Source organism: Oryctolagus cuniculus, chromosome 6 (genome assembly GCF_051225735.1).
Source record: "Oryctolagus cuniculus isolate XC-2025 breed Fujian yellow rabbit chromosome 6, ASM5122573v1, whole genome shotgun sequence".
NCBI classification, from domain to species: Eukaryota; Metazoa; Chordata; class Mammalia; order Lagomorpha; family Leporidae; genus Oryctolagus; species Oryctolagus cuniculus.
This window is the reverse complement of record NC_142872.1, coordinates 125704606-125732133: the sequence shown is the minus strand read 5'-3', so window position 1 is coordinate 125732133 and position 27528 is coordinate 125704606. Positions and strand designations below refer to the sequence as shown.

The 27528-nt window shown below is 37.6% G+C and overlaps 1 protein-coding gene across 21 annotated transcripts in view; it reads right to left on the bottom strand.

Annotated features, from left to right (window-relative positions):
- The window catches only part of VPS13B (vacuolar protein sorting 13 homolog B), a 779033-nt gene that overhangs the window by 178082 nt on the left and 573423 nt on the right, over window positions 1–27528 (bottom strand). For all 21 annotated transcript variants that reach the window (XM_089336373.1, XM_089336374.1, XM_051844658.3 and 18 more), the window contains one exon: window positions 8765–9163. In XM_089336373.1, the coding sequence (XP_089192499.1) occupies window positions 8765–9163 (399 nt within the window). The remainder of the gene's footprint in view (window positions 1–8764; window positions 9164–27528) is intronic.

The following is a 27528-nucleotide window of genomic DNA, read 5'->3' as shown; positions in this document are numbered from 1 at the left end:
AGCTACCAAAGAGTGATGGAGGATGTGCGTTCCCTCCTTCTTCCCCTGCAGCCTGCCATCGTGCTGTTTTCACAGTTGTGTGAGTTTATTAGAAAAATAAAACTTGACTGGATCATGTGGCTATGTTAAAGAGAAAAAGGGCAAACTGGCAGATCTGACTGTGCCTACTGGAAAGTGCGTAACGGCCTCCGCATGGAGGAAAGGACCACAGTGAATGCACACTTGAAAAGCTTCCTCGAACACTACAGCAGCTGCTTAATTTAATTGCAAGAGGAAACCACTGCTGAATCATTTCTTTTAAAGTAAGTCACACAGATAAAAGAACTAAGATAAACGTAAAGACATTTTTAAAACAAATATCTTTGCACAGTGACTAGAGTGGCACGGAGAGACTGCCTTGAGCTTCATAATCCAGATTTTAAAGGACTAGCAGCCAGGAGAGGGGTCTTCACTTTGTCTCAGACAACCCTGGACAAATCACTTAACCTCTCTTGTCCTTGCTCAGTGGGTCTCAACCCAGGGTTCCTGGACGCTTTCAGGTCTCCCACAGTAATGGAGGTTATGAGGTATGTTTAGTATCTCAAAGAGCCTAAAAGAAACCGTGAATCTGTCTGAAACAGGGCTGTGGTGGGATACTAACGTTCTTATCTTTGGGATATCAAGTTCATCTAGCTAGCCATCTAATCCTAAGGGCAGTATGCTTGGACTATGAGGTCTGTGGGAGAAAAGGAAAAAAAATCGGTTCTTGATAAAGAATAGGATGATTTTTAAGGTTATTTTTACCTCTGGAATTTAACGAACTATGATTTTGGCATTCATGTGGTGTGACTAAGTTGAGAGAGAGAGGAGAAAGAAACAAAAAGCCCAATACTGACTGAGCCCTTAATTTGTGCCATGCGCTGTGTAAGTTGGTCTGCGTATATTATGTCACCAGTCCTCTCAGGCACCCTGACATTAAGTGTCCTCGCCTTCATCTGGGAGATGAGCTAGAGCATGAGTCTTACCACAGTCAGTTGGTCAATAAGCAGTAGGGCTGGGATGCAGCTTCTGCCTGCCTCCTTCTGGCACCATGTCATTTCACGAAAACTACTACCGTTAGTTAGCTTTAAGTAACTTTATGTTTCCAACTGCTAACAGGGTGGTGAATAAGGGCTTTTTCCTAGCTCTCTCGCACAACCTCAGTATGCTATATGCCAACATGGCCAACAGGCCCAGGGGCCCAAGCAGAGAATAGAAGAACATTTCAGATGTGTTTTCAGTCACTCATCGCTGAACAGGGTTGCTTTGCCAGAAACTTCCCGAGCAAAGAGCCTTCTGGCTTCTGTGGGCAAGAAGGCAATTTGCTGTGACTGCAGGCAAAACGAAATTGCTGACACAGACTCAGTACCCTGGAGGATACAGATTTACTTGTAACTCTCTTTTAGCACAGCCTCAGGGCCCAGCCTACAATGCTTGTCTGTTTCCTTACTACAAACTTAACAGGTGCAATCATTAGGATGTAAAGGAGCAAGCTACCAAGGAGAAGGTCCCTAAATACTTCCTTACTAGGGCGCGAACTTTCTTCCCCAATTACATTTTGCCCAGTGATGGGTCTTCATGTCAATTGATAGCATTTCTGTTGTCTCAAAAATCCCTTTTCCCTCCTGTCCAAGCAACATTCTGCTTCGTATGTGTAGATATGAAATTTCTTATCAGTCACTCTTATCCAAATGTGTCCAAATCTAACAGAAATGGTTAAAACCAGGAGAATAAAGAGCAGTGATTTTTTTCCTACAGAACACAGGACACACAGGGTCTACTATAATGAGACACAGTGCTAAAATATATATCCTAAGGCCAAAAGTTTTCTAGCAAGCAATCTAGATAAAGTTTGGAATTTAGTAACTACAACTGAGGGCAAGAAACAAACTAATTTAGCCAGAGACAAGATTTGAAGGCGGATTTACCTGGACGACTATAATGACTGCACTGGATTTCTCATTAGAAGGGAGCAGAGTCTTATGAAGACTTCATATTCCCCAAGAGAACCATATTTATACAATTAACAATTCTTTTGTTGAAAAAAAAAAAGACCTTTTCATTATTGCGTGTGGACACATGTGGGCTGTGTAAAAATACAAGAGATGTGTAACACACACGGTAAACAGAAAGTAATGATCTTAAACAGGCCAAATCCTTGAACTCGTCATTAATAAATGTCTCTCCTGCATTCAGCTACCCGGGCTGCTGGGAGCCTGTTTTCTCCAAGTACTTCAAACACTGAAATCCAGGAACATTTATTATTTTAATCCATTACAGGCAGTGCTTGATTTAACTTTATTGGTTGTGGTGGTGGTAGCGGTTATAAGTGGGGGTACAGCAATGTTCTTTTACACATCATTTCAAAAGGGCTTAATTATATTTTATAGTTAGGGCCAGGAATTCTGCTTGTTTTTTGTCTAACAAGGTTCAAATGGAGTTCAGGTCAGTGATGAATCAGAAGAAAGAGTCAGAGATGGTTATCTGAAATGAGCTCATCTCCCTGTACGAAAGGCTGGGCAGGTACATCATGTTCACTACACCAGGCACATGCGATTGCTCTGATAACCCAAGTTTGTGCTTATTATATGATTTTTATTTTTCATGCAGCCCTGAAATTAATACATCAGAAATTCAACCCAGAGATTACCTTCTGTATCTCTGAACTTACCATCTTACATATTTTAAATGTTTCCCATTGGAATCCAAAACATCTACAGTAATCACATAGCATTAAAACAAAAAAATCTATCTGAAGAACAATAACCACATAATAGATATTTTAAGCAATGCATAAGCCCTTAAGCACAGGAAAATGTAAATACACCCCTCTAAAAGGTAGAGCACTACAGTAACAAAATTTGTTAAAGAATAAACATTCCTGAACAGTATGTACTTATTAATGTTTAAATTTTTAAAAAACTTAAAAATTTCCTTTTTAAAAACTTTTGATAGATATGTTAATATTTGGACATATTTATAGTGCACCGTTCAATGTCTGAACACAAATACACAGTGTAAACCAATCAAATCCAGGCAAGCAGCCTTTCCATTTCATGTGTGTGTGTGTGTGTGTGTGTGTATGTGTGTAGCCAATCAGCTCCTTTTTTTCAGTTCCTTAGTATATAATACATTATTGTGAAAAATAGTTATCCCATTGTGATCCACTAATGTTTTCATTAAGTTTCAAATATTCCTAATTTTTAAGGGTATAATGATGTTCTTTTCTAAGTTACTGGTATTGATAATACTTGCTACTATCCAAAAGTCTACATAATAATGTATTATAACTATCAGAAAAAGGAGAATAAAACTTGAACACTGAGCTATTCTCTGTACTGCATATGACCTCTAAGAGGAGGACAGGAGCATTACAGTATCTCATACATCCGTGATTTTTATTTTGGGGAAAAGCTATAATTTTACTTGGTCAACTTATTTCTCATTTAAGTTTTAAAACTTTATATTCTAGTCATTTTGAATGACTAAATCGTTCAATAAAATATACAGAAAAATATCACTGTTAGAAAAATCAGTACTCTACAGGTATTTAAAGAGTATAAAAAAAAAAAAAGAGGCACATGCCAGTTCATCAGTAGCAACTTTGAACCTTGTTATAAAGTAATAGGAGGGACTCTGACCAGGATTAATAGTGGTACTCAGTCCTAGGTTGGGGAGGAGGGGCATCGTGTTTCACGAACCCTAGGCCATCTGTTCTGCCTGCCTACATTTTACTTCTGCAAAACTATAAACGCACCTCTACCTCGGGGACTATAGAAAGGCATTAGAATTCTTCTGCTTTTCATTATCACAAGATTCAGTAACTCATTTCATTGTCAAGATAATCCCCTTTTACTCTTTCTTTTGCGCTTGCAGGGTATGCCAAAATGACAAATAAAATCCCAGATGTTACAGACCCAATGAGGTCTCCACCTTTCCTCGAGTGTTGGGTTTAAGCTACTTGGGACATAGTGTCAAAAATGACAGGACCCTGATGCCCACACCCAATATTCATTAAAGTTTGTTAGTGATTTGTATAGCTGTCTACAAGCTGTATTTCCACTTCAATCCTCAGTGGCTACTTAAAAGTTAAATTTGTCCTCTGGTTTTCACTGACAAAGAATTCATTTCCTATTGTTCAGGGCGTTGGAAAGAGAAGCTATTTCTTCCTAAAAGTAACAAGAGTCTTTGGGGTGTTGTAAATGGCTTACTATTGCAACATATTCTTTTAGGTAGTCATATCTAATTTAATGCTTTATTTCCCTTTAGGCTAACTTGCGGCTCTACAGCATCCAAAGGCCGCGGACACTGCCTGAGGGGCCTTGCCTCAGGAGATCCAGTGACCTGTGGAAGGAAAAGCTGCAGCTCTGCTCTGTATCTGCTAACGACCCAGTTTCACTTTTCAGTGCATGAAAAGGAACTTCAGGTTCTTTATATTTTAACGGTTGAGAACTTGGTGAACTCGAGAAGAGCCATTTTATATACTTGCAAAATAATGTGAGCATGCTTTCTTTCTTTCTAATTTTGTCGATACACAAAGGTAAGTCCTGCTGGGGCGGTGAAGGTTCTTTTAAATCCCAGCTGTTTGATCAGAAGAGGTTCGACTCACTGCTTTTTGCCAGGGTGAAAAGTCCCTCAAGTCCTCGTGGACACAGGACTTTCCCAGTTCTGACTAACTAGCCAGCCAAGATGGCCTCCCTCAGACTTGTCCTCTGTAGCATCTAGCTTGTTCACATCCTATTTTTCTTTCCTTACCTAAATGAAAGTTGCCAATGTAAGTGCCTCTGAGAAAGCCCAGGGTAGCCGCAAGCACAGCGACTTCACAGCTCTCAATTGTGTACTCCTGTTTGCAGAAATCTAAGGAGTGCCGCCCTGAGAGAGCCATAACTTACTCTGACAGGGAGCTAAAGTCTAGCTCCCTCCACACCCTCCCTGTGGAAGGTGCTACACAGCCACGCCAGAATTTATAGCTATATATATCTAGTTTCTCCAAAATGACATACTTCAAGTGGCAAAAAAGATTGTGTTATGTGTATACATGGGGCAAAGGGGCTGTTTTTTAACAAAGATATACTACAGAATGGAATAGATTCAATGGACAACAATAGCAGTGTTACTAGCCCAAAAATATTTCAAAACGTAAAATATAATTTGTTAATGTAATTCATTTTATTATTGGTAATACAATCATAGGGTTTTCTGCAGTATTATATACCGATTTTTAAAATATAAGAATTATATCTACTAAAATGAGAATTTTAGGGTCTTTTTACTGAAGACACATGCAAAAACATAATATTTCAGCAGAAATACACATTATATTGTAACAAAGTTACTATCATACTAGCATCTGCAGAGTGGCATTTTTTAATAAAAAAATCAAGGCCCCTGAAACTCTCCTACTATGGGGTAAGCAGAATAGTAAAGGAGTCTAAGAACTCATGGAATTTATTTTATTTATTTATTTTTTTTGGTAAAGTGAAAATATTTAATCATTTCACTTTATTCCAAATGTCAAAAAACTGGAAAAACAATTGGAATTACTTCCACCACTTCAGTGAGTAATCTGCAAAAACTTGTAGAAACAGTGTAATTTCTTAATAATTTCTAATTATTTAAATGTAATGACAGTATTTTGGGAAGAAAATTAACTTCTCCTTTCCATGCTTTTATTATTTCTTTCCACATATCCACATACACTTATCAATTTATGACAATTTAGATTATAAAACAATATAATCATTAGGTGAACAAAAATTTTTTTGTACCTTTGACAAATGAAGGAACATGCCTACAACACATTCCCAATGGTGTTTCTCTAAATATTACTTAGCGCATAAGATTCTTCTAGCATTACGAGTCTATTTCAGAAACTAAATTAAAATTCATCTGGAAAGGACCATTTTTTCCCTGTTTATATAACATTGTCACATAAAGAGTGTTAAAAAAAATATTTCACTAAAAATAGCTTGCGTAAGTTAGGGATTAGAGTAGTTTCTGCCGCTATAATTGTTCCTTTGTAGTTTTTTCCATGATGTTTTTGCACAGTGTTTTTGACTGTGTTTATTAAAGTCAGCACATCAAAAAGGATCAAAGAGAAAGTGAGTGAGAACCAAAGAAACCCCAAGTGTGTTGTCTCATTGGGGAGCTATGCAGATTCGCATAAACAAGTGCAAATTGTTGAGGTTTTAATGAAAATTTTCTACAATTATTTTATCTTAAGTCATTCTATACAATAACATCTGTACAGCAGATGGCTATACTGTACCAAGGCAATGCTCCTCTTTCTTTCTCTGTTTAATAGTACATCTGAGATGACTACTTTTGTCACTGTGCTCAATTTGGTTCAGCAAATAATTTGAAAAGTGCAGCTGTTGCAGATGGTCACAACAGTTATATAAACTGTAAAATCAAAGACTCAGTTAAGTATTTCTGTATTAGATTCAAACTATAAAAATCTGACATTAACTCCATTGAGCTCAAAGATATATTATAAAAAATTCTGGTCGAATGCAGAATGATATCACTTGAAAAAGACAAAAAAAAAATATGACTACTGGTAAGTGGTTCTTTGTATATGTGTGTGTATTTCTGGTGTCGGGTACTTTTACTGCTTACTAAAACTATATCCTAAAACTATATCTGCATATATTTAATCCAAATTGCAAAGCATGAAAATATTTAGATATTTTTTTAACTACACAGTGAAATTAATGTTCAAAGCTTTTTATTTGAAAAATAAAGTAAAATTAATTTTTGAAAATATGTAGCATCTCAATTATAATTTTCCTAGAAATCAGCCTTTACAAAAACTAGAAATTGACATCTTATTTCACGTAATTATAATTTATTATCTTGTTGACTTGATCTTCTTAAACTGAGTATGCTGTCACATTAGGCAGAAACAAAAAATAGACTTTGGTATTTGTTATAGTTTCATAATAAATTTTTTCCTATTAAATGGCTAACTTCAATTTTGATTTGACACAATAACTATTTTAGAACATCTGATGGGTACTACACATTCGAGTTGTATAAAGTATGTGTTGGTGAAAGCGGTAGTTTTTATTTCTGTGTTTCATTCGATTCAAGAACATTACTTTGCAAGGAGTAGGATATGTATTTTTTCTAATGTAAAGAGGGAAAAACAAGTCATAAAACCAGAATGAGTTGACTAAGTTGTATAGCTCTGAGAGAGGGACTTTATTTTTATTTTATATATATTTACCAAGTACAGACAGCCTTAAAAGTGGATGAATAGCAAGTGAATAAAAAAAATAATACAGATGAAAAAATAGGACCTAGAATGAAAATGGTATGTTTAAGTTCTTCTACTCTTTTTAGTTCAAACTTTTCCCTGCTATGATTAAGGTGCAATGGGAAAGGCGTGGGAATGGGTCCGGTGGTGTCTGGACTGCAATTTATTTGTGGATAAATAGGACACTGTAGCCCTCCAGTGCTTCATAGTCTTTTATGTCCCATAAACCTTACATTTTTCATTTCTAACTTTTAGGACAATAAAAAAATAAAGAACTTTTTGCTGGCTTGGTCACAAATATTTCTGGTGAGAAAGAAATAAATCATCTATGTTTTGGCTGGAAAGTCATACTTCTCAACTGTAAAACTTTTTCTGTATCTCTTAAACTACTGTGTTCAAACTAGCTATGTGCAACTAAGTTACAGTTAGTTTCCAGCTGCAACTCTGTTTTTGGTAAACAACTACGTTATTCACAATTTAAGGATTTACTTTATTCCCTGCACCATACCCAAGCCTCAATTTTTTCCTTTCAAATTAAAGTTGTAAAAAAAAAAGATGGTTCTCTTTTGCTACTTTTACTTTCAGAGCAAAATTTCTGGCACTGTGCCCTAGTCCTTTACAGTAGCAGTTTTGGTGACTGAAAGCTGTTATTTCCCACCTGTGCCTTGTCTTTTTCTTTCCCCATCACATGGCTTCTGTCCACCCTTTTTGATTCAGTAAGAAAAGCACACAACAGCTTAAGGTGACAGAAGAGGAAAATGTAGATGTCATTGCCAGTGACCTTCTTACCTCTCCCCCTACCAAGGACTGTCAGTTTGCAGGGCCCAGACCTCTGGTTGCTCAGAGGCGGCCCAGAAGCCAGTCTTCCCAGGTATTGCTGCCTGGTAGAATGCCCCCATGGCATTCCTGCACAGTTGAACCTTGCCTTCTAATATACTTTGTGGGTCCTCTCTGCTGCCACAGCAATTTTTCTTTAAAAAATAGTTACCAGTGACTTAATATGGTGCATGAAAGTCACTTGTGGGGCTTCTGGAAACACAGATTGCTGGGCTCCTGGCCCAGTTTCTGACTCAGTCTGTCAGGGTAGTCCGAGAATTTGCATTTCAAACAAGGTCCCAGGTGATGCCAACTCTGCTGGTTCTGGAATCAGGTTTTGAGAATCACTGACCTAACTGCACACAAAACTTGATACTCTGTGGTTCCACTACAGCTATTGTAGGCAAAAAGAAAGCAAGAATGAATGGCCTTCCAGGCATCTACAGGAAGATACCTTAAGTGGTAGACAGAAACACCCTGGCATTTAAATATCTAGGCTCAATGGATATTACAAACTTATATCTAAAACAAGATCACAAGCCCAAATGTCCTTATATCTAACAGTCTACACAATACAAATGTTCAAAATGGTGCATTTTCCAATGTTAACAAATCATACTGCTTCTCTCCATGTTTCCACCCCCTATTCCCTTTCCCTCATCTGTGACTTACCAGGTACTTTCTGTGCTGCTTTGACATGAAGGCTTCCACTGAGGTTTGATAGAGATGCTAACAGGCATGGCTTACTAGGATGGGGAACAGTTTCCATGGAGACCACAATCTGAGTGGTATGGGCAGAAATTTTTTGAAAGGAGGAAATAGCTCTCCATATGTTTTCCTGAACAGAAACCTTCTGCACGCCATCTCCATGAACTTTAGGTTTGGACAACTTTCCACGGTAACCTTTGGAGACTAGAAGCTCGTCCTTATTCCCCGTGGTGTCAGAAGTCTCTTTGCTATGTGCAAGGCCATGTGCACGTTTTATCTTCTTTAAAAAGTGGTTCATTTGGTGCAGTTTGGTAAAACTCAGGTTTGCTTTCAAAGGCTTTGATATATCCAAGTTGATGTCGGCTATAGGAGTGAAAAAGATAAGAATGTCACTGAAGATTTCTTATTGAATATAAGTCTCCATTTCCCTGGCCACCTCCTCTTGAGTCTTTAGCCAGACAGAATGTTCTATGTCTTTCAGTTGTCACCTGACTCTTCTTACATACTTACCTAAAGAAACACCCTCCCTGGACGACATGAATGCCTGTATTTCTGGCTAGTCTATCTGACTGTTCCTGTACAGAGAAGGCTGCACGTGGACCTGAGGGCCATCTGTTTCCACCTCTGCCCTCATACTCCACAGCAAAATGAAGCAGGCTTTTCAGTTTGTTACTTCTCTGAAACTGGCATCCTTTCTTCCAAGGAAAAAGACTTCCCTTAACACTAGAACAATATTTGACACAAATATTGGTATTAATAAGCTCTTATTTAACTGACTAAAGTAGCCTCACATGCATGACCTCTTTGTGACCTGCTGTGAACCACGAGTGCCTGTACCTTTCTCTACATTCGGCATTGATGAAGGCCTCATCCCTTACACAATGTAATATAGGTAATATATGTAATATATGTAATATAGCATACAATGTAATATAGGTAGATTTCTTAAAACCTACAGTGCATTGTATGTGAACCATATACCAGATGTTGTCCTTATTTGTTAGTTACTTAATATTAAAATGAACTACCGTTATCATTTCATTTTCAACCTTCTTGTTTGACCTTGTACCACATCATTTTTGTTTTTATTTTCCGTAAGACATAACATATTTTAAATGTCATAAAGGCAGAGCATGTCATACATATATATAACCCAGTGCCTAGCACTGTATGTATCCCATATGCATATGTCTAATACATGTTCAAGCTTAAGTGAACCTAACAAGTGCTTCTTTCATTGGAGTTTGAGGATCTAACAGAAGACATAATCCCGGACAAAGCCAGTAACAACCAAATTAGTAAGTGGATAGAGTGAATATTCTGCACCAGCCTTCCTAAAGAGGGCCCCTTCTCGCGTTCCTAGGACGTCAGCATCAGCACCTTTCAGTTTCCTCCTGGATGGCCATGCTGCCTCAGGGTCCCAGTCCTCTCAAGTGCACCTTCTCTCATGCTTGGGCATTGTGTCTCCTTATCAGGCTTAGCAAAACTCCAAGAGTGCTGGTCCCAGTCAGCTGTCCGTGGGACAGGCTCAGACATGTAAGTCACCCTTTCATAATACTAAAACCACTCTTCTCCCTAGGTACTTTTTAAATGGGAATAAACATCCTAACTTAAAGGAACCATCTTTAAAAAACATTTTATTAACATAGTAACTCAAAGGCCACAAAATTTACCTGTTTTCAGCATACAATTCAGTGGTTTTTAGTATGCTCCAAGTCTCTGTAGCCATCTCACCATGAATTCCACAACATTTTCATTACCAGACTCACAAAATCCCTGCCACTCAGCAGTCTCACCTCACCTGTGCCTCCATCCCACCGCAGGTAAACAAATTTCTGTCTCTACAGATTTGCCTAGCCAGCACATTTCAAACAAATGGAACCATATAATATGTAATCCATTGTGTCTTATTTTCTGCACTTAACATGTTTAAGAGGCTCATGCATATTGAAATATATGTGAGTATTCCATTCCTTTTTGTGACTAAATAATTTACATTGGGATATGCTACATTTTCTTTATGCATTATCAGTTGATAGATATTTGAGTTGTTTCTTCTTTCTGGTAATATTATGAATACTGTGGCTACAAATATTTCTGTGCAAATTTTTGTGTGAACACATTTTTTAATTTTCTTAAATCTCTCTGTGGGAGTGGAATCACTGGGTCAGAACTAATTAGAGCCATCCTAGTGGGTGTAAAGGGGCATCCCATGGTGATTGTGATTTGTACTTCCCTAATGACTAAGGATGGGAGCATTTTTTTTTAACTTTTATTTAATGAATATAAATTTCCAAAGTACAGCTTATGGATTACAATGGCTTCCCCCCCATAACGTCCCTCCAACCCACAACCCTCCCCTTATCCACTCCCTCTCCCCTTCCATTCACATCAAGATTCATTTTCAATTCTCTTTATATACAGAAGATCAGCATACATTAAGCAAAGATTTCAACAGTTTGCTCCCACACAGAAACATAAAGTGAAAAATACTGTTTGAGTACTAGTTCTAGCATTAGATCTCAATGTACAGCACACTAAGGACAAAGATCCTACATGAGGAGTAAGTGCACAGTGACTCCTGTTGTTGACTTAACAAATTGACACTCTTGTTTATGGCATCAGTAATCACCCTAGGCTCTTGTCATGAGCTGCCAAGGCTATGGAAGCCCCCTGAGTTCACCGACTCTGATCATATTTAGACAAGGCCATGGTCAAAGTGGAAGTTCTCTCCTCCTTTCAGAGAAAGGTACCTCCTTCTTTGATGACCTGTTCTTTCCACTGGGATCTCACTCACAGAGATCTTTCATTTAGGTTATTTTTTTTCCCCAGAGTGTCTTGGCTTTCCATGCCTGAAATACTCTCATGGGCTTTTCAGCCGGATCCGCATGACTTAAGGGCTGATTATGAGGCCAGAGTGCTGTTTAGGGCATCTGCCATTCTATGAGTCTGTTGTGTATCTCACTTCCCATGTAGGATCGTTCTCTCCCTTTTTGATTCTACCAGCTAGTATTTGCAGACACTATTCTTGTTTATGTGATCCCTTTGGTTCTTAGTCCTATCATTATGATCAATTGTGAACAGAAATTGATCACTGGGACTAGTGAGATGGCATTGGTACATGCCCTCTTGATGGGATTGAATTGGAATCCCCTGGTATGTTTCTAACTCTACCGTTTGAGGTAAGTCAGCTTGAGCATGTCCCGAATTGCACATCTCTTACCTCTCTTATTCCCACTCTTTGTATTTTTTTTCTTTTATTTTTTAATTTTTTTTATTTTTTAAACTTTTATTTAATAAATATAAATTTCCAAAGTACAGCTTTTGGATTATAGCAGCTTTTTCTCCCCATAACCTCCCTCCCACCCTCAACCATCCCATCTCCCGCTAGGATGGGAGCATTTTTTACATGCTGTTTGTACATACGCTTGTGGAAAAGTCTACTTAATACTTTTTCCCACTTTAAAATTGGGTTGTCTTTTTATTATTGAACTGTAGGAGATCTTAATACATTCTGGATACAAGCTGTTACCAGGTATGATTTGCAAATATTTTCACCCATTCTGTAGATTGACTTGTTTGGTTTTTAAATATCTCTTACAAATAACAGTATTTTTACTTTTTTATTTTTAAGGAATTTATCTATTTTTATAAAAGATTTATTTATTTGAAAGACAGAGTTGGGGAAAGGCAGAGGCAGAGAGAGAATGATCTTTCATTTGCTGATTCACTTCCCACATGGCTACAAAGGCCAGGGCTGGGCCAGGCAGAGGCCAGGAGCCAGGTGTTTCATCTTGGTCTCCCATTTGGGGGCAGGGGCCCAAGTACCTGGGCCATCTTCCACTGCTTTCCTAGGCACATTATCAGGGAACTGAACTGGAAGTGGAGAAGCTGGGACTCAAACTGGTACCCATATGGGATGCAGGTGACAGCTTAATCCACTGCACCATGGTGTCCTCGCCAGGAATTTATTAATACATTAGATTCTCAGGGTCACAGCAACTGTATAATTACTACAACTGAATTCTCATCAGTTCTCAAGTTAATGTGACACTAATACAAAGAGAACATTGAATGTAGTTCATAGATATAATACTAAGAATATAAGCCTTCTCCCTTCCTTCCTCCCTCCCACTGCCTTATTTTCTCTTTTATTTTTTGAGATAACATTTTTTGAAAGAGTATTTGAGAGGCAGAGCTATAGACAGAGAGAGGGAGAGACAGACAGAAAGGTCTTCTATATGCTGATTCACTTCCCAATGGCTGCAAAGGCCAGAGCTGGGCCAATCCGAAGCCAGGAGCCAGGAGCTTCTTGAGTCTCCACGTGGGTGCAGGGGCCCAAGCAGTTGGGCCATCTTCTACTGCAGGGCCACAAGTGGAGAGCTGGATTGGAAGAGGAGAAGCTGCGCCACAAATTGGTGGCCATATGGGATGCCTGCACAGCAGCCAGAGGCTTAGCCTACAGCACAGGCCCCTGAGATAACATATTTTTAACTTACATTATAGTCAAAGGCTTAATGCTCCATTAAATAAAGAGTTCAACCAACAAGTAAAAAGACCATGGTTCAGCAGGAATACAGGCCAGGGCTATAAGCAGTAATCAAATGAAAAGATGCCCATTTCGCTCATAACAGTAAATTTTTAAAAAATCACACATCATTAAAATATAGTAAGTCATTTTTTTTGACAGTAGTAAGTCATTTTTAACCATTGGTTTGACAAAAGTATAAAATAAAGTTTGACAAACCTATATTTGCAGCAATACTGGTACACATGTGCATTTCTGAAAGCTTTTGACTTTTTTTTTTTTTTAATTTTAGCTCCCACTTCTAAGGAAGAACATGAAGAATTGTCTTTCTGTGTCCAGCTTATTTCACTCAATGATGTCCTCCAGTTGTATCCATTTTGATGCAAATGGCACAATTTCATTTTTTTTAACAGGTGAATAATACTTTGGTGTGTGTGTCTGTGTGTGTGTGTATCCCATTTTCTTTACCCATTCATCTGATGAGAGGCATCTTGGCTGACTGCATATTTTGGCTATCGTGAACTGTGCTGCTCTAAAACATGGTGGTGCAGGTATCTCTTTAGATTTTTTTCACTTTTTAAATTGTCTTTTCAGGTTTTTTTTTTTTTTTTTTTAAAAAAGCACAAACTACTCTCATATTTGTTAAGTCCAATACATATTACTTTGCCTTTTTTTTTTTTTTTTGGTATCAAGAAACAACTGTTTATCCCAAGATCAAAAAGTTATACGTATATTTTATTTAAAAATTCTATAGTTTCACCTCTCATTTAGGACAATGATTCTTCATGAATTAATTTTTGTGTGTTGTGTGAGTTAGGGGGGCATTAGGAGATCCAGATCTATTGGCAACATATGGTGAAAGGAATTGTTTTCATTAAAAATTTTAACAAACATATAACCATTATATATACTTACATTTAAATACATGTATGCATTGTGGAAATATCTTAAAGGGCACTATTTTTGACTTGGAGAATTTTGGATTCCGAAAGAGGCTGGCAGTAAAAACATCTTAGGGAAGCTGGATGGGTTAAACAACCATTTACCTGTTGGCCTCCACATCCTTATCTGTGAGCTTCCAAATTCTACAGTTTTATAGAAAACAATACCCACCTTTCATCACAACGAAAAAAAAGAGGACAATCTTAGTGATAAGAGAAAAACAGAATGGAACCAGAACAGAAAGACGACTCAGATACCAGGTCTAAGCTGTTTGTGTTTTCCTGGGTTCATAACATAAGAACTTATAAGACTAAGGGTCGGAAGTGCTCATCTTGTAACCACAAAAGCAATTTAGGGACTTACCCAAGATGTTGCCAAAATACCTTAAATCAACTGCTGAACCCAAGGACTGATATTCCCTGACCTCAGACTGGCAAAGCACCTATGGAGCGGCACATGTCAGAGCTGCTGACTAACTCCACATGGATATTCATCTTCCAGGCACTGCTGTGGCACCAAGAACACAGAAGAAAACTGTTCATAAGTCTGGCTACTTGCCTAACACATCTTTTGGACTCAGCCCTGGAGTGCTTCTCGGTAATCTTTCTTGACTCCTGTTGCTGAGTGAGGTATCTCTTCACATTGCTCCTAGAATATCCTGTGCATTTTGCCATCACCAGGCACCTATTTAGATTATTCTGTAGCCACCTGCTTAGGTATGTCACAGCTGAGGGAGCTCTGAGCTCCTGTATAGGCAGGGCTGTCCTACATCTTAATATTCTGAGTCCCTAAACTGCTGTTCTGTCTCTAGCAGGTACTAAGTGAAAGCTCGATAATGCAATGAAGGACAGAATAAATGAATACCAAAGCCTGCTGCCCCTTTTCACTAATTCCCATAGGGGCACCGAATAAATTAATCCCAAACATCCACTCACTCTTCTCAGACGTGCTATGTTCCCTATTTCAGATGAGGGCTCCATAATCCACCAAGTGGGTAAAGTCAGAAATCTGACTTTTTGACTCCTCATTTCATTTCCTCTTTCCCTGGTCCTAATCCAGTAAAAGATTGAGTTCTGTCAATTTTACTTCTAAAACACTGCTTGAGTCCAACCCCCTTCTCTCCAGTATTCAAGCACTCCCCAATTTTCTTCTCCATATCTTTGATATTGCTCAGCTATAAATATTTTCTTTGTCTAGACCAATTCCTTTTAAGCAATCTCCCCAAAGTAATTTCAAACTGATCTGCCTTAAATGAGATCCTGATTGGCTCACTGCTGCTAAAAACTCTTTACTGGTTCCTCTTCGCCTATGAAATAAGACCAACTTCCACAGAATGCGGAAACGTCTCACTGTTTCTTTTCTGCAGTCATTGCCTGCCTCACCTTTAAAGTTTCAAAACTATCAGAGTGTATGCAACTTTCTTCCTCCAGCCCAGGCTGTCATACCACTATGCCTTTGCTGTTGTTGCTCCCTCTATCTAATGTACCCTTTCTTTGCCTAACTTCTAATCTTTAGAATGCTGCTTATCATTTTCTCCAAGAAATTATCTCAACAGCTGGGGCTGGGTCAGGTCCAGTGTCAAGAGCCGGGGACTCAATCCAGGTTTTCCATGTGGGTGGCAGGGACCCAACTATCTGAGCCATCACCAGCCACCTCCCAGGGTCTGCATCAGCAGGAAGCTGAAACTGGGAACTGTGATGGAAAATCAAATGCAGGCACTTGGATATGGGATGTGGGCATCTTATCCACACCTTAACTGTTAGGCCAAAAGCCTGCCCCTTACCCAACTATCTTAATATGAAATTTATGCCCGCTAGTCTAGAAGACCCTTGAGTACACATTTTTATCCTTCACCCTTAGCACTGAGACTCAGATTCAACACACAGCACCTATTTGGTTGACTTCACGCCGGATTACTTGGGAACATTCTACATCTGGTTCTGTGGCAGGCTGCATTCGACAGGTGAGTCGCAGCCCCCAAATACCTGGCCCCTGGTTATTGAATCAAATGCTAATCTCCGTATTGTTATGCTGTGAAGGGATTTCATGGTTGTGATTAAAGCGCCAAGTCAGACATTGAGATTATCCAGTGGGCTTGATCTCACTAGGGGAGGCTAAAAAAGTCAGAGAGTCCTGAAGCATGAGAAGGACTCATTATATGTCACTGCTGTTTTGAGGATGGTGGGGTGGTCATGTGACAAGGAACGAGTGGTCCCCAGGCCTGGGGGCCATCCTGGACAACACTGGCAAGAAGTGGGGGACCTCAATCCTTTCACCACAACGAACTAGATAACGCAAACAAAGGGAACGAGTTTGGAAGTAGATCCTTCCAGATTAGAGTCTAGCCCAATGGACACACTGATTTTGGTTTTGTTAGACTCTGAGCCGACAGGCCAGCTGAACCCACTTGGACTTCAGACTTCGAGGATAGTGAGATGATACATGTGTATTGCTGTAAGTCACTTCATTTGTTTTAACTTGTTATGTACCCATAAAAAGCTAACAGAAATTCCTTATGTACATACATCCACGTGGCATTTCCAGTTTCTAATGTGAGCCTAAGTGAATTTTCAAGGCCTTAACAGTATTTGTCTCAGCTTTTTTTAAACTTTTCCCTAAATGAAAAAACATCTATATGCTCCTATCTTTTTTTAGCTGCCTATTCCCTCTAAAAATTATTTCAGGATTCCAAGAAAGATGACTCTATCTCTCCCACTAAATGAAACTCTAAAAACCAGAGAGTATACAGTCATAAAAGCTACACAGAGCGGCTTTTTGGAAAAAAAAAAAAAAGACAACAAATAGATTGGGGAAGAAGACTAGAATTCAAAATATTACCAATTGCCAAAATGGGTGAGTTTCTTATTTTTCCTCCTGTAACCTCGAGCCTCTTCTGATCCAAATACAGAAGTGGGCATCATGTACAGATAGGGGAAATATATTTCTGGCTTGGAGGAGAGTGGCAGGAACCCTAAACACATAGAGAGACTATATACCATCTCCATAGCTCCCTTTCTTTCTTTTCTTCATTCTATTTGTATCCCAGAAAGCAAAAGAGGAAAGAATACATCTCAATTCATTTTATAAAACAATCATTACTGATACCAAAACCAGGACAGTATAACAAAATTATGCACCAATATCCCTCAAAATACATGTAATAACTCAAATCCTCAACATGCAAAAATAATAACATACCACAACTCAGCAAGATTTATCTTGGAACTACAAAGTTGCACCAGGCAATACACCAATACTGATAATTTATAGTGGGGGGAAAAGACATCAGTTGATGCAGAAAAACATTTTGGGAAAATTCTATATCTACTCAATGATTAAAAACTCTTAGCAAATTATCAATAGAGAGGTGGCGTCCTTAACCTTCTAATGGCCGTACCTGAAAACCTACAATTAATATGATAATTATGAAAGACTGAAGGCTTTCTCCCTAAGATCAGGAACAAGACAAGGATGCCCACTCTCACTAATTTATATTCAACATAATGTTGGAAATTACAAACTGCACTGAGGCAAGAAAAAGCACAGATTAAAAGGGGAGAAATAAAAAGAAGCCTACACACAGACGAATATAAAGAATCCAATAGGAATTTATAGGTAAACTTCTAAAATTAATAAGGACATTTGACAAGGTTTGGAATACAAGACCACCACACAAAAATCAACTGAGGTTCCACAAGCTAATAATGTGCGGTCAGAATAAAACCCTTAAAACACAAAACAGCTTTACAAAAGCATTAAATAAAAAATACTTAGGTAAAAGTTTAATCAAACACAGTATGCTGAAAATTAGAAAATGCTTATTTAAAAAAGGCCAAACTAAATGGAGAAACATATTATATGCAACCCATATTATGAGTTGGACAACTCCACATAATATTTCCTTCTAAACTAGTCTCTAGATTTAATACAATTCCAATAACAATTCCAACAGTATTTATTTTAGAGAAGATGATTCTAAAATTTATAGAATAAAACAAAGGAATTAGAATAGCCAAAACAATTTTGAAAAAGAGTTACATTAGAGAACTCAAACTACCTGATTTTAAGTTACTATAACGCTACCACAATCAAGGTAATGTCATCTAAGAGAAGGACTATCAATGGGACATAACAGAGGGTCTAGAAAAAGGAGGGTACTCCAAAGTTCACAGAAAATGGAGTTAAAAGACAAGTTCATTTTAGTATAAAAATTTTCAAAATTCAATGCATAGTTTTTTTTTAGAATATAAATTTTTCATGGACTTTCTGAAGGCCCCTAACATAGTTTTAAATGGTTTTTCAAAATGTCAAATGCAATTAAATGGAGAAAGGATAGCATCATTTATGAATGGGTATCTATAAGCAAAAAGAAAAAAAGAACCTTGAATTCAACTTCATACCTTACACAAAAAAATTAAGTCAAAATGAACAATAGATTTAGATGCAAAATGTAAAATTATAAAATCCTTTTAAAGAAAAATACTAGGAAATCTTTAAGCCATGTAGTTAAGAGTTTTTACATATGATATCAAAAAGGTATGATCTATCAAAAAATTATAAATTGGACTTTATCAAAATTTTAAAATGCATTTGCTTTGTAAAAGGTAGGGTTAAGAGAATGGTAGTATAAAAGATAGTGTTGAGTGTTAACATATAGTGGTAAGAAAATGAAAGAGTGAGTTAAGAGAACAAATGGTAAAGTTAGGAGAATAAAACCATACAATGGGAAAAACTATTTGCAAATCACACATTTGACAAAAGATTTCTATTAAAAAATGTAAAGAATCCCTAAAACTCAACAAAACAGCCTAATTTTAAAATGAAAAAAATACTTGGACAATTCACCAAAAAGGACCTATGAATGACAGGTAAGCCCAAAAAAAAGACACTCAACATCATGAGTCATTAGGGAAAAGCAAATTAAAATGAGACACCCTGTTACAATGAGTAAACCAAAATATACTGGCAAGACAAAGTGCCGGAGAGGACAGCAGCTGTTAGGGCTCTGGCTGTTGGGAATGTGAAATGACACCACTGCTCTGGAAAATATTTTAGCAGTTTCTTAGGGACCCAGCAATTACAGGCCTATGCATTTACCATAGGAGAATAAAAACTTATGTTCACACAATACCTTACACAAATGCTTAAAGTAGCTCTATCCATAATCAGCAAAGTTAGACACAGCTTTGATGTCCTTCAAGAAATAAATTATTTAACTGTGGTATATCCATACAATGGAATAGTACTCAGTAATCAAAAGGAATGAAAACCTTGGATGAATCTCTAAAGTAGTAGGTGAGCGAGGAAAGTCTATCTGAAAGCATGAAATGCTGCATGATTTCATTTGTGTTTACTTCTGAAAAGGTCAAACAAATAAAAACACACAGGTGATGTAAAGCAGTGGTACCAGTGACTAGGATTTAGGGGAGAATATAGTATTATGAAAGAATTTTGGGGTGACAGAATGGCTATATCCTAATTGTGATAGTGGCTACATGACTCTATACATGTGTTAAAATTCACAGAACTGTACACCAAAAAGGTCAACTTTACTCTTATTTATTAATCTAAAAATAGTATTTCAATGACTCTGTCATATTGGTGACATGGTAGATTTTCCCACTCTACTGAATTTTTTTTTTTTTTTTTTTGCCCTTTTATGTTTCTCAAAAGGCTAAACTCAGGCTTGGATGTGCTCCTGACTTGTATACATAGAGGAAGACTGCTGTAGGCTTAAGTGTTAACCAGTTTCATACTCTTTCCTGTAGTTGGACCCCAGAGTCTCAGTGCCACTTTCATGTAGACTTGTCTTTCTCCACAGCCTCTTCAATAAGGTAATGTAAGATTTATGCTGAGCCCTTTAGTGGTCAGATCAGGGCGGCTTTCTGCAGAAGGTGAGAAAGATGGAATACTATTCCCTAGTGTCAGGAGAGCCACAAGAACATTCCTGCTATTGAAAATGCCAAAGTTTGTGGTAGATGAAAATTAGGGGCTTTACTGAAACACCTAGAGTCAGTTAAACCAGCAAAAGTCAAAAGCTTTGGTCAGGGCTGGAGTTTGATCTCACAGGTAAGCTGCCAGTTGGGGTGTCTGGACTGATACCTGGATCAAGTCCCTCTCCTTTGCCACCTCTACAAGAAAAAGTGCTGAGCCTCATTCCTTATACATCATATTCTATGTAAAAACTGAGGGGCTGGGACAATCCCACTAGGGAAAGTTGGTCAGAATTGTATGTCAAAGAGCTGGAAAATCAAGAGTTGAAATGAGGCTACACTATAATGTAGTTCTGATCAACTTTTCCAAAAAGACAAATATCATATTTTCCCTGATCTGTGGTAACAGAGCATCAAAAATCTAATGTATAGGAGTGAAGGTGACATTTTGATATTCCATGATTGTTTACAGCCCATGTCTCTTCTGTTATGGAACAGTGTTTTTTTCTTCTATTTGTTGAATGCTTTACTTAGTGTAGGGTTACCCTTATGAATATAAAGTAAACTGGAAGGTATATAAAGATAATTGAAAATGAATCTTGATGAAGAATGGGATGGGAGAGGGAGTGGGAGATGGGATGGTTGCGGGTGGGAGGGAGGTTATAGGGGGAAAAGCTGCTATAATTCAAAAGTTGTACTTTGGAAATTTGTATTTATTAAATAAAAGTTGAAAAAAAAAGTAAACTGAAACTAGATCACTGTAAAAATTAAGATAGGGAGTAAGAGAGGAGTGCAGGTGGGAGGGAGGGTGGGGTGAGAAGTATCACTATGTTCCTAAATCTGTATATGTGAAACGCATGAAATTTGTTTGCCTTGAAATAAAATTTTAAAAAGGAAAAACATGTTTATAAATAAATAACTGAACAGAAGTTAAAAAAAAATGAGGCTACATTGTAATGCCAAGTATTCCTTTCAAAACAACCAGATCCACAAAGAGACAGGAACTACAGATCAAAATAAGCAGCACCACAAATGAAACAGCACCTTATGATTGTATAAAGTACACCAACAAAGTGATTTCTTCACTTGAAATCCTAACATTGCTGTTCCATCTGATAATTTAACAATTTTTTTTTTATTATTACTCAGAGTCAACAGACTTTCACATCCTTGAACTGCCCAGTCATTTTTCTCATAGAAAGTTAGTGCTAATTGCAGATATTTTCAGTTTCATAATGACAGGATGATTATATTTAGAAATGTGGAAAACACTGTAAAAATGAAGCGGGGCAGGGGCAGGCATTGGGCGTAGGGGTTACGATGCCTCTGGGATGCCTGCATCCCATGGTGAGCGCCTGGGGTTCAGTCCTTGCTCCAATCCCAACTCCAACTCCTGTTAATGAGTGCCACCGGATGAAGCAGGTACTATGAACTTAATCCAAGTAGCTGGGTCCCTGCCACCTGTGTGGAAGACTTGGATTAAGTTCATAGTTCCTGGCTTCAGCCTAGCCTAGTCCCAATTGTTGTGGGTGGGTATTTGGGGAGTGAAATAGCATATGCGAGATCTCTGTCTTTCCATCTTTCAAACAAATGAAGTGAATTTTAAAAAAGCTTTGCATTTTGGGGACCAGCATTGTGGCACAGGTTAAACAGTTGCCTGTGATACAAGAATTGGAAGTATAACTGGATAAAGCACCAGGCACAGATTGTTAATGTGAATTTTTATCCCAATTATTATCAGATTCTTGTGTTTCAGAGTTTTGAATTTTTTCATAATCCTCATTAAACTTTAAAAAATGGATTATTTTCCAAGTTTAGATTTCAGAAATATGCAGTAACAGAGAATCTCCCAGCTGAGTCATCTCCTTCTCTGCCAGATATAATTTCTCACCATCCCTAGAACATACGTGTGTTTCATATCTTTAAGTTACCAAATAAACCCATGCCTGTCAATTATTAGATTCTAATTACCCTTCAAAACTTTCTGAATAGCTACCAGGAAGCAGAATGATGGAATGACTATTGAGCTAAAAGGAGATTAGACAAATACAAATAAATTACACTTATTTTATGCTCCCATCACCCTAGAAGATGACTTAATAGTGAAAGGAAAAGAATTATGTTGTAATAATGAAATCAGAGAGGGAGTTCAAGCCCCAGAGGTGATTCCCCTAAGTTTATGTTAATGCACACCTTGTGGGGGACCAAACATCAACTGGAAAAGTTTCCTGAAAACCGTTCCAGCTATTTTCTCATTTAAAATGTTCCAACTTTTCTTGACCCATTAGTCATCATATTACTTACATTTATGATGTATTATGAAATCTATTACCAAAAACCCAATGGATTCAATATGGCTTGTTACACTCATATCATAACATATGAAAGAAAACTTCTTTGTTAAGAGTTTCTTCCTTTGGAATTTATTTGTAAAAGACAGTTTTTTTAAGACAAGCAAGGCTTACTTGGAAAACATTCAGTGAAAACATGGGTGGTTCTATTCAGACACAGGACTGATGGTGTTTTTTTCTTCATCTTAGAATGGTCAATGACAAACACAGAAGTAACAAATCCATAATCAAGCCAGACTTTGTGGATTACAATAACTTTAATAAAAATATTTGTATTATTACTAGGTTACAGTACTTTTTTTCTCTTATTCAATGATTTAAACTCAGATTGCTGTTACAGTGTCCAGGTAAAGAGATTCATTATGACAGGTAATATGGAAGACTGAGTATTCAGAGGTGGGAGAGCTAGAAGACCTGGAAAGTTGCCCATGATAATGAAATCAATGTGTTTTTTATTAAATGTGTGAAGCATAAAGACATCCAGTGGTGGCAGGCATGAGTGTGTTAATTAAAGATGGCTCATCAAGAAGAAGTAGGTATATGCTGTCCCATGTACTATGAGGAGGCTTAGAGAGAGACCAACACAGGTCCTTGAACTGAGCCAGCCAGCAGCAGTTCATGGCGCCCATCACTGGGATGTGGGCATCATGACTACTAGCAAAATTATTCAGGCACTTTATTTTTTATGATCAAGCACTCACCTTTTACTTCACTGTTTCCCCAAAACCACAATGTAAAAGATGGCTACAGGGTAATTGCACTGGTTTTCTAACATGAATGTAGTGAATGGACATCATCTAAATGAGCTCTTCTTCCTCTATGAAGTAACCATAGATGGTAAAATAAATTCAATTGCTCCAAGAATCCTGGCAGCATTTCAGGTATCGATGTCATTTTTGTTTATTTTTCCTGCTCTTCTTAATGTAGTATTTACTCATCTTTGGAGGCAGTCGAAGGAAATTTTGCGAAGAATCAAATGTTTTTTTGAGATAAGTTTAGTGAAAATGATACTATCAAACTGCTATAAAAAAGGAAGATAACTGTGCTGTAAGAGTCAACAAACATGAAGGAAAAAAGATTACTTAAGGAAATGGAACTTGGGCTAAACCTAATGGTAGCTCAGAATAAGGGTGGGCAGAGAAAAATGGAGCCAAGATTCCAGTCTGAGAGAACAAGGTTTAAAATACAGAGAACTCAACTTATAAAGGCCTCCACTGCCATTGATGAGACAATTTGAGGACCGTTAAAAATATTGAGTTCAACATCCACTAATTGACCACCACTGGGATATGCCAGAAAACCAACTCCTGTTTGAAAATGGGTAAATAAAGGAAAAGAATTAAGCATTCACCCTGGCCTTTTGGACCAATACTACTGAGTAACCCAATAGTGCATGAGGGAATGTTTCTCTTTATAAATTTATGCCAGCAGCTAATATACGAAAACAGGAGTGCTAGAATGATAACATTACTGTTGACCCTCCAATGAACTTAGCATTGCATATCAAGAGTTGCTAAAATTGTAAAAAGAGAGACCATCAAATACTATATGCCTACTGATGGTAAAATACAAGACCTTTAAAAAAAAGTCTTGTTTAAAAAATATATAAACAAATCTGAATCAGATTAAGCCAAAGAACAACCTCTATGTAGGACTATAGAGGACTGGGGCACAGAGGGTAGGGGCTGAGGAAAGTTTAGACTCAATGAACTGAAGGAGGTAGGTAGCAGGGATTCATTTGAGTTTGGCAGAGAGACAAATCTAGCAAAGGAATAAGGGACAGGACTGAGTAAAAGGAAAATTTGAAGTTGGGGCCATTTGTAAACCAAATGAGAAGCAATCATGGTATAGATTTTTATCAGAGGTGGCAGACATACAGAGGAGGATTTCAAAGGAGTAATTAAAAGGACTCAAGATACAAAGGATGCGTGTAGGTGTTCAGTTTAGCAGTTCAGACACCAGATATATTGCCCACATCCCACAGTGGAATGCCTGAGTTCAAGTTCCTGCTCAGCTTCTCATTCCAGTTTCCTGCTAATATGCACCCCAGGAGGCCACAGGAATGATGGATCAATTATTTGGGTCCTTGCTACCTATGAGGGAGACCTAGATTGACTTCCTAGCTCCTGGTTGTGGCTTGGCTCAGTCCCAGCATTTGCAGAAATTTAGGGGGTGAATCAGCAGATGGAAGATCTCTGTGTTTGTCCCTCTGTCTTTATGCCCTTCAAATAAAAATAAATAAATATTTTTTAAAAAAAGGTGAATCAAAGAGGATACAAAATCATGAGAAAATATGAGTGGAATAATATTGTTATTATATGCAGTTATAAAGAAATGTGAAGTTTATACTAAAAGAAGGAATGAACTTTGAGAAGAAAAATGGTTTAATTTTATGTGAATATGTTTAAATAACATGACACATCTAATAGGCAGAGGCAGAAATAGTCTTGGCCTGGAACATAAGTCAAAACCAAAGCTAGGAATTTGGGATTTGTCCTCATAAAAGAGAGGGGCTGTAGTACACAGATAACAGAAGGCCCAAGACTGTGTCAGTTGGAAGACACGGACCTAGAGAGGTATAGGGAAAATGCTTTACGTAAACAGAAAGTTGGAGTTGGAGACTTAAGAGAAGCCATATTACGTTCTTTTTTTTTTTTTTTTTAAGATTTATTTATTTATTTGAAAGTCAGAGTTACACAGAGAGAAGGAGCGGCAGAGAGAGAGAGGTCTTCCATCTGTTGGCTCACTCCCCAGATGGCCACAATGGCTGGAACTGCACCAATCTGAAGCCAGGAGCCAAGAGATTCTTCCAGGTCTTCTGCATGGGTGCAGGGGCCCAAGGACTTGGGCCATCTTCTACTGCTTTCCCAGGCCATAGCAGAGAGCTGGATCAGAAGTGGATCAGCCGAGACTTGAACTGGCACCCATATGGGATGCTGGCACTGCAGGTGGCGGCTTTACCCTCTACACCACAGTGCCAGCCCCTCCTTTTCTTTTCAGCCTTAGCCTACTACATGTTCCTAGGACACTCCCAAATTATCCTCATTCTTTTCTGCAGAGGTTAACAATTTTGACAGAATTAGGTCAAAGAAACAATTAACTGTCAGTCCACTGATGTTCCCACATGAGAGCTGGTGCTGGCCCTTCTACCCTGCCGCCTGCACCCCACCTTCTGGGACTCTTGGGTTTCCATCCCTTCTCCAAGCAGCTGAGGAGACATTAGTCCCCAGGAGGAACCACTGTTAGTCAGACCTTGAAATATCTAAAGTCGCTTCACTCAGCAGGGCTGGAAAATATTTAGCATGACTTACAGATTCTGTTTAATTGCAATATTTAAATCTGAATAAAATTCAAAGTTTTATCTAAAAGTTGAGATTAAAAATTATCCGTTTTTATTCCTAAAATACAAGTTACAGTTGAAAAACTAAAGTAGAAGTAATGAAAGACTACTGCATCTTAAAATTCTTAGTCTATTCCTTATTTGACATCCTGACATCAAGTTTACTGTTTAATTTTGATAAATCATGGGAAAAATAAACTATGATAATATAATGCTGATGCTGGAAATTGGAAGCCATAAAGCTCAGGAAATGTAAAATTGAAGGTTCTTACAGTTTTATTAACTAGTTTACATTTCTTAAATGTAGAAGATAGTTTGCTATTGTAGCTATAAAACTGGATTATCCTAGAGGCAGGACTCCAGTAATTAGAATTGGGTCTTTGCTCTAATTCTGCAAAGAGAAAGAGGACAAAGGGTCAGATATCAAGACAACAGTAAGAAAAATAAATATATGTGTGTGAGTGTTTATGTATGTATGTATAGTTACAGATTTATTTACTTCTTTGAAAGTCAGAGCTACAGAGAAAGAGGGAGAGGCAGAGAGAGGAAGAGAGACAGAGAGAACCTTCCATCTGCTGGTTCACTGCCCAAATGGTCCCAACAGCAAAGGGTGGGCCAAGCTGAAGGCGTTTCTTCCAGGTCTCCCATGTGGGTGCAGGGTGCAAGCACCAGGGCCATCATCCCAGGCCATTAGCAGGGAACTGGATTGGAAGTGGAGCAGCCAGGACTTGAACTGGTGCTCATATGGCAAGTGGCAGGTTTACCTGCTATGCCACGATGCCAGTTCCCAAAAACATATTAATTAAAATTCACTTCCTAAAATTTTACTTCCACTTTAAATTTTCTTATATTTAAAAACCATCTTAGTTATCTTCATTTTCAACTCCAGAAAATGTCAGGAGCCTATAAGGGTTATCTTGAGTTTAAGGTTATCTTAATTCCCCTGAATCACTCACCTTCAAGACTTACTTAAATTATTCCCTGATTAGTAATGAATTCAATAAATACACAACATAAAAGTAGAGCTCACTGAGAAAAATAAAGACATTTAAAAATATACATATTTGCGGTAACATGTAAATTTCTACTTTATAGTCACATAAACAAACCTCTTTGAATGATGTATTACTTTATCTGAAAAGTCTTTTGAATACTTTATAGCACTTTAGTATATATTTTAATTCAAATCAAAAAGGTTTGTGGAAATGCAATAGTTTAGAATGTTTAGGAATCTTTTAGAAGTACAAATCAAAATCATGGTAACCTATAAGACACTAAATTAATCTGTAAAATATAAAAAGAAAACAGCATTCAAAACAGAATTACAGCTAATTAGTCAAATTAATTTTTAAAGCAAAAATAAAAACCAAATATAAAACCAAGGCAATGCTAGAATGAAATCAGAAAAACTGAAAACTACATTGGTAAGTGCACAAGTGAAACAGGATGAAACTAAAGAGGTGATTTTATTAGGTAAAGACATCAGTTGCAATATGACTCAACTACAACACCACGTACACTAAACTAAATGTGACGCTGCATTCAAAGCTCTGTGTTTGATATAGCCATGGTATTTACATTATATGATGAATGTGGTATGCATATCATTAATTTATAACAAAACAGAAATGACT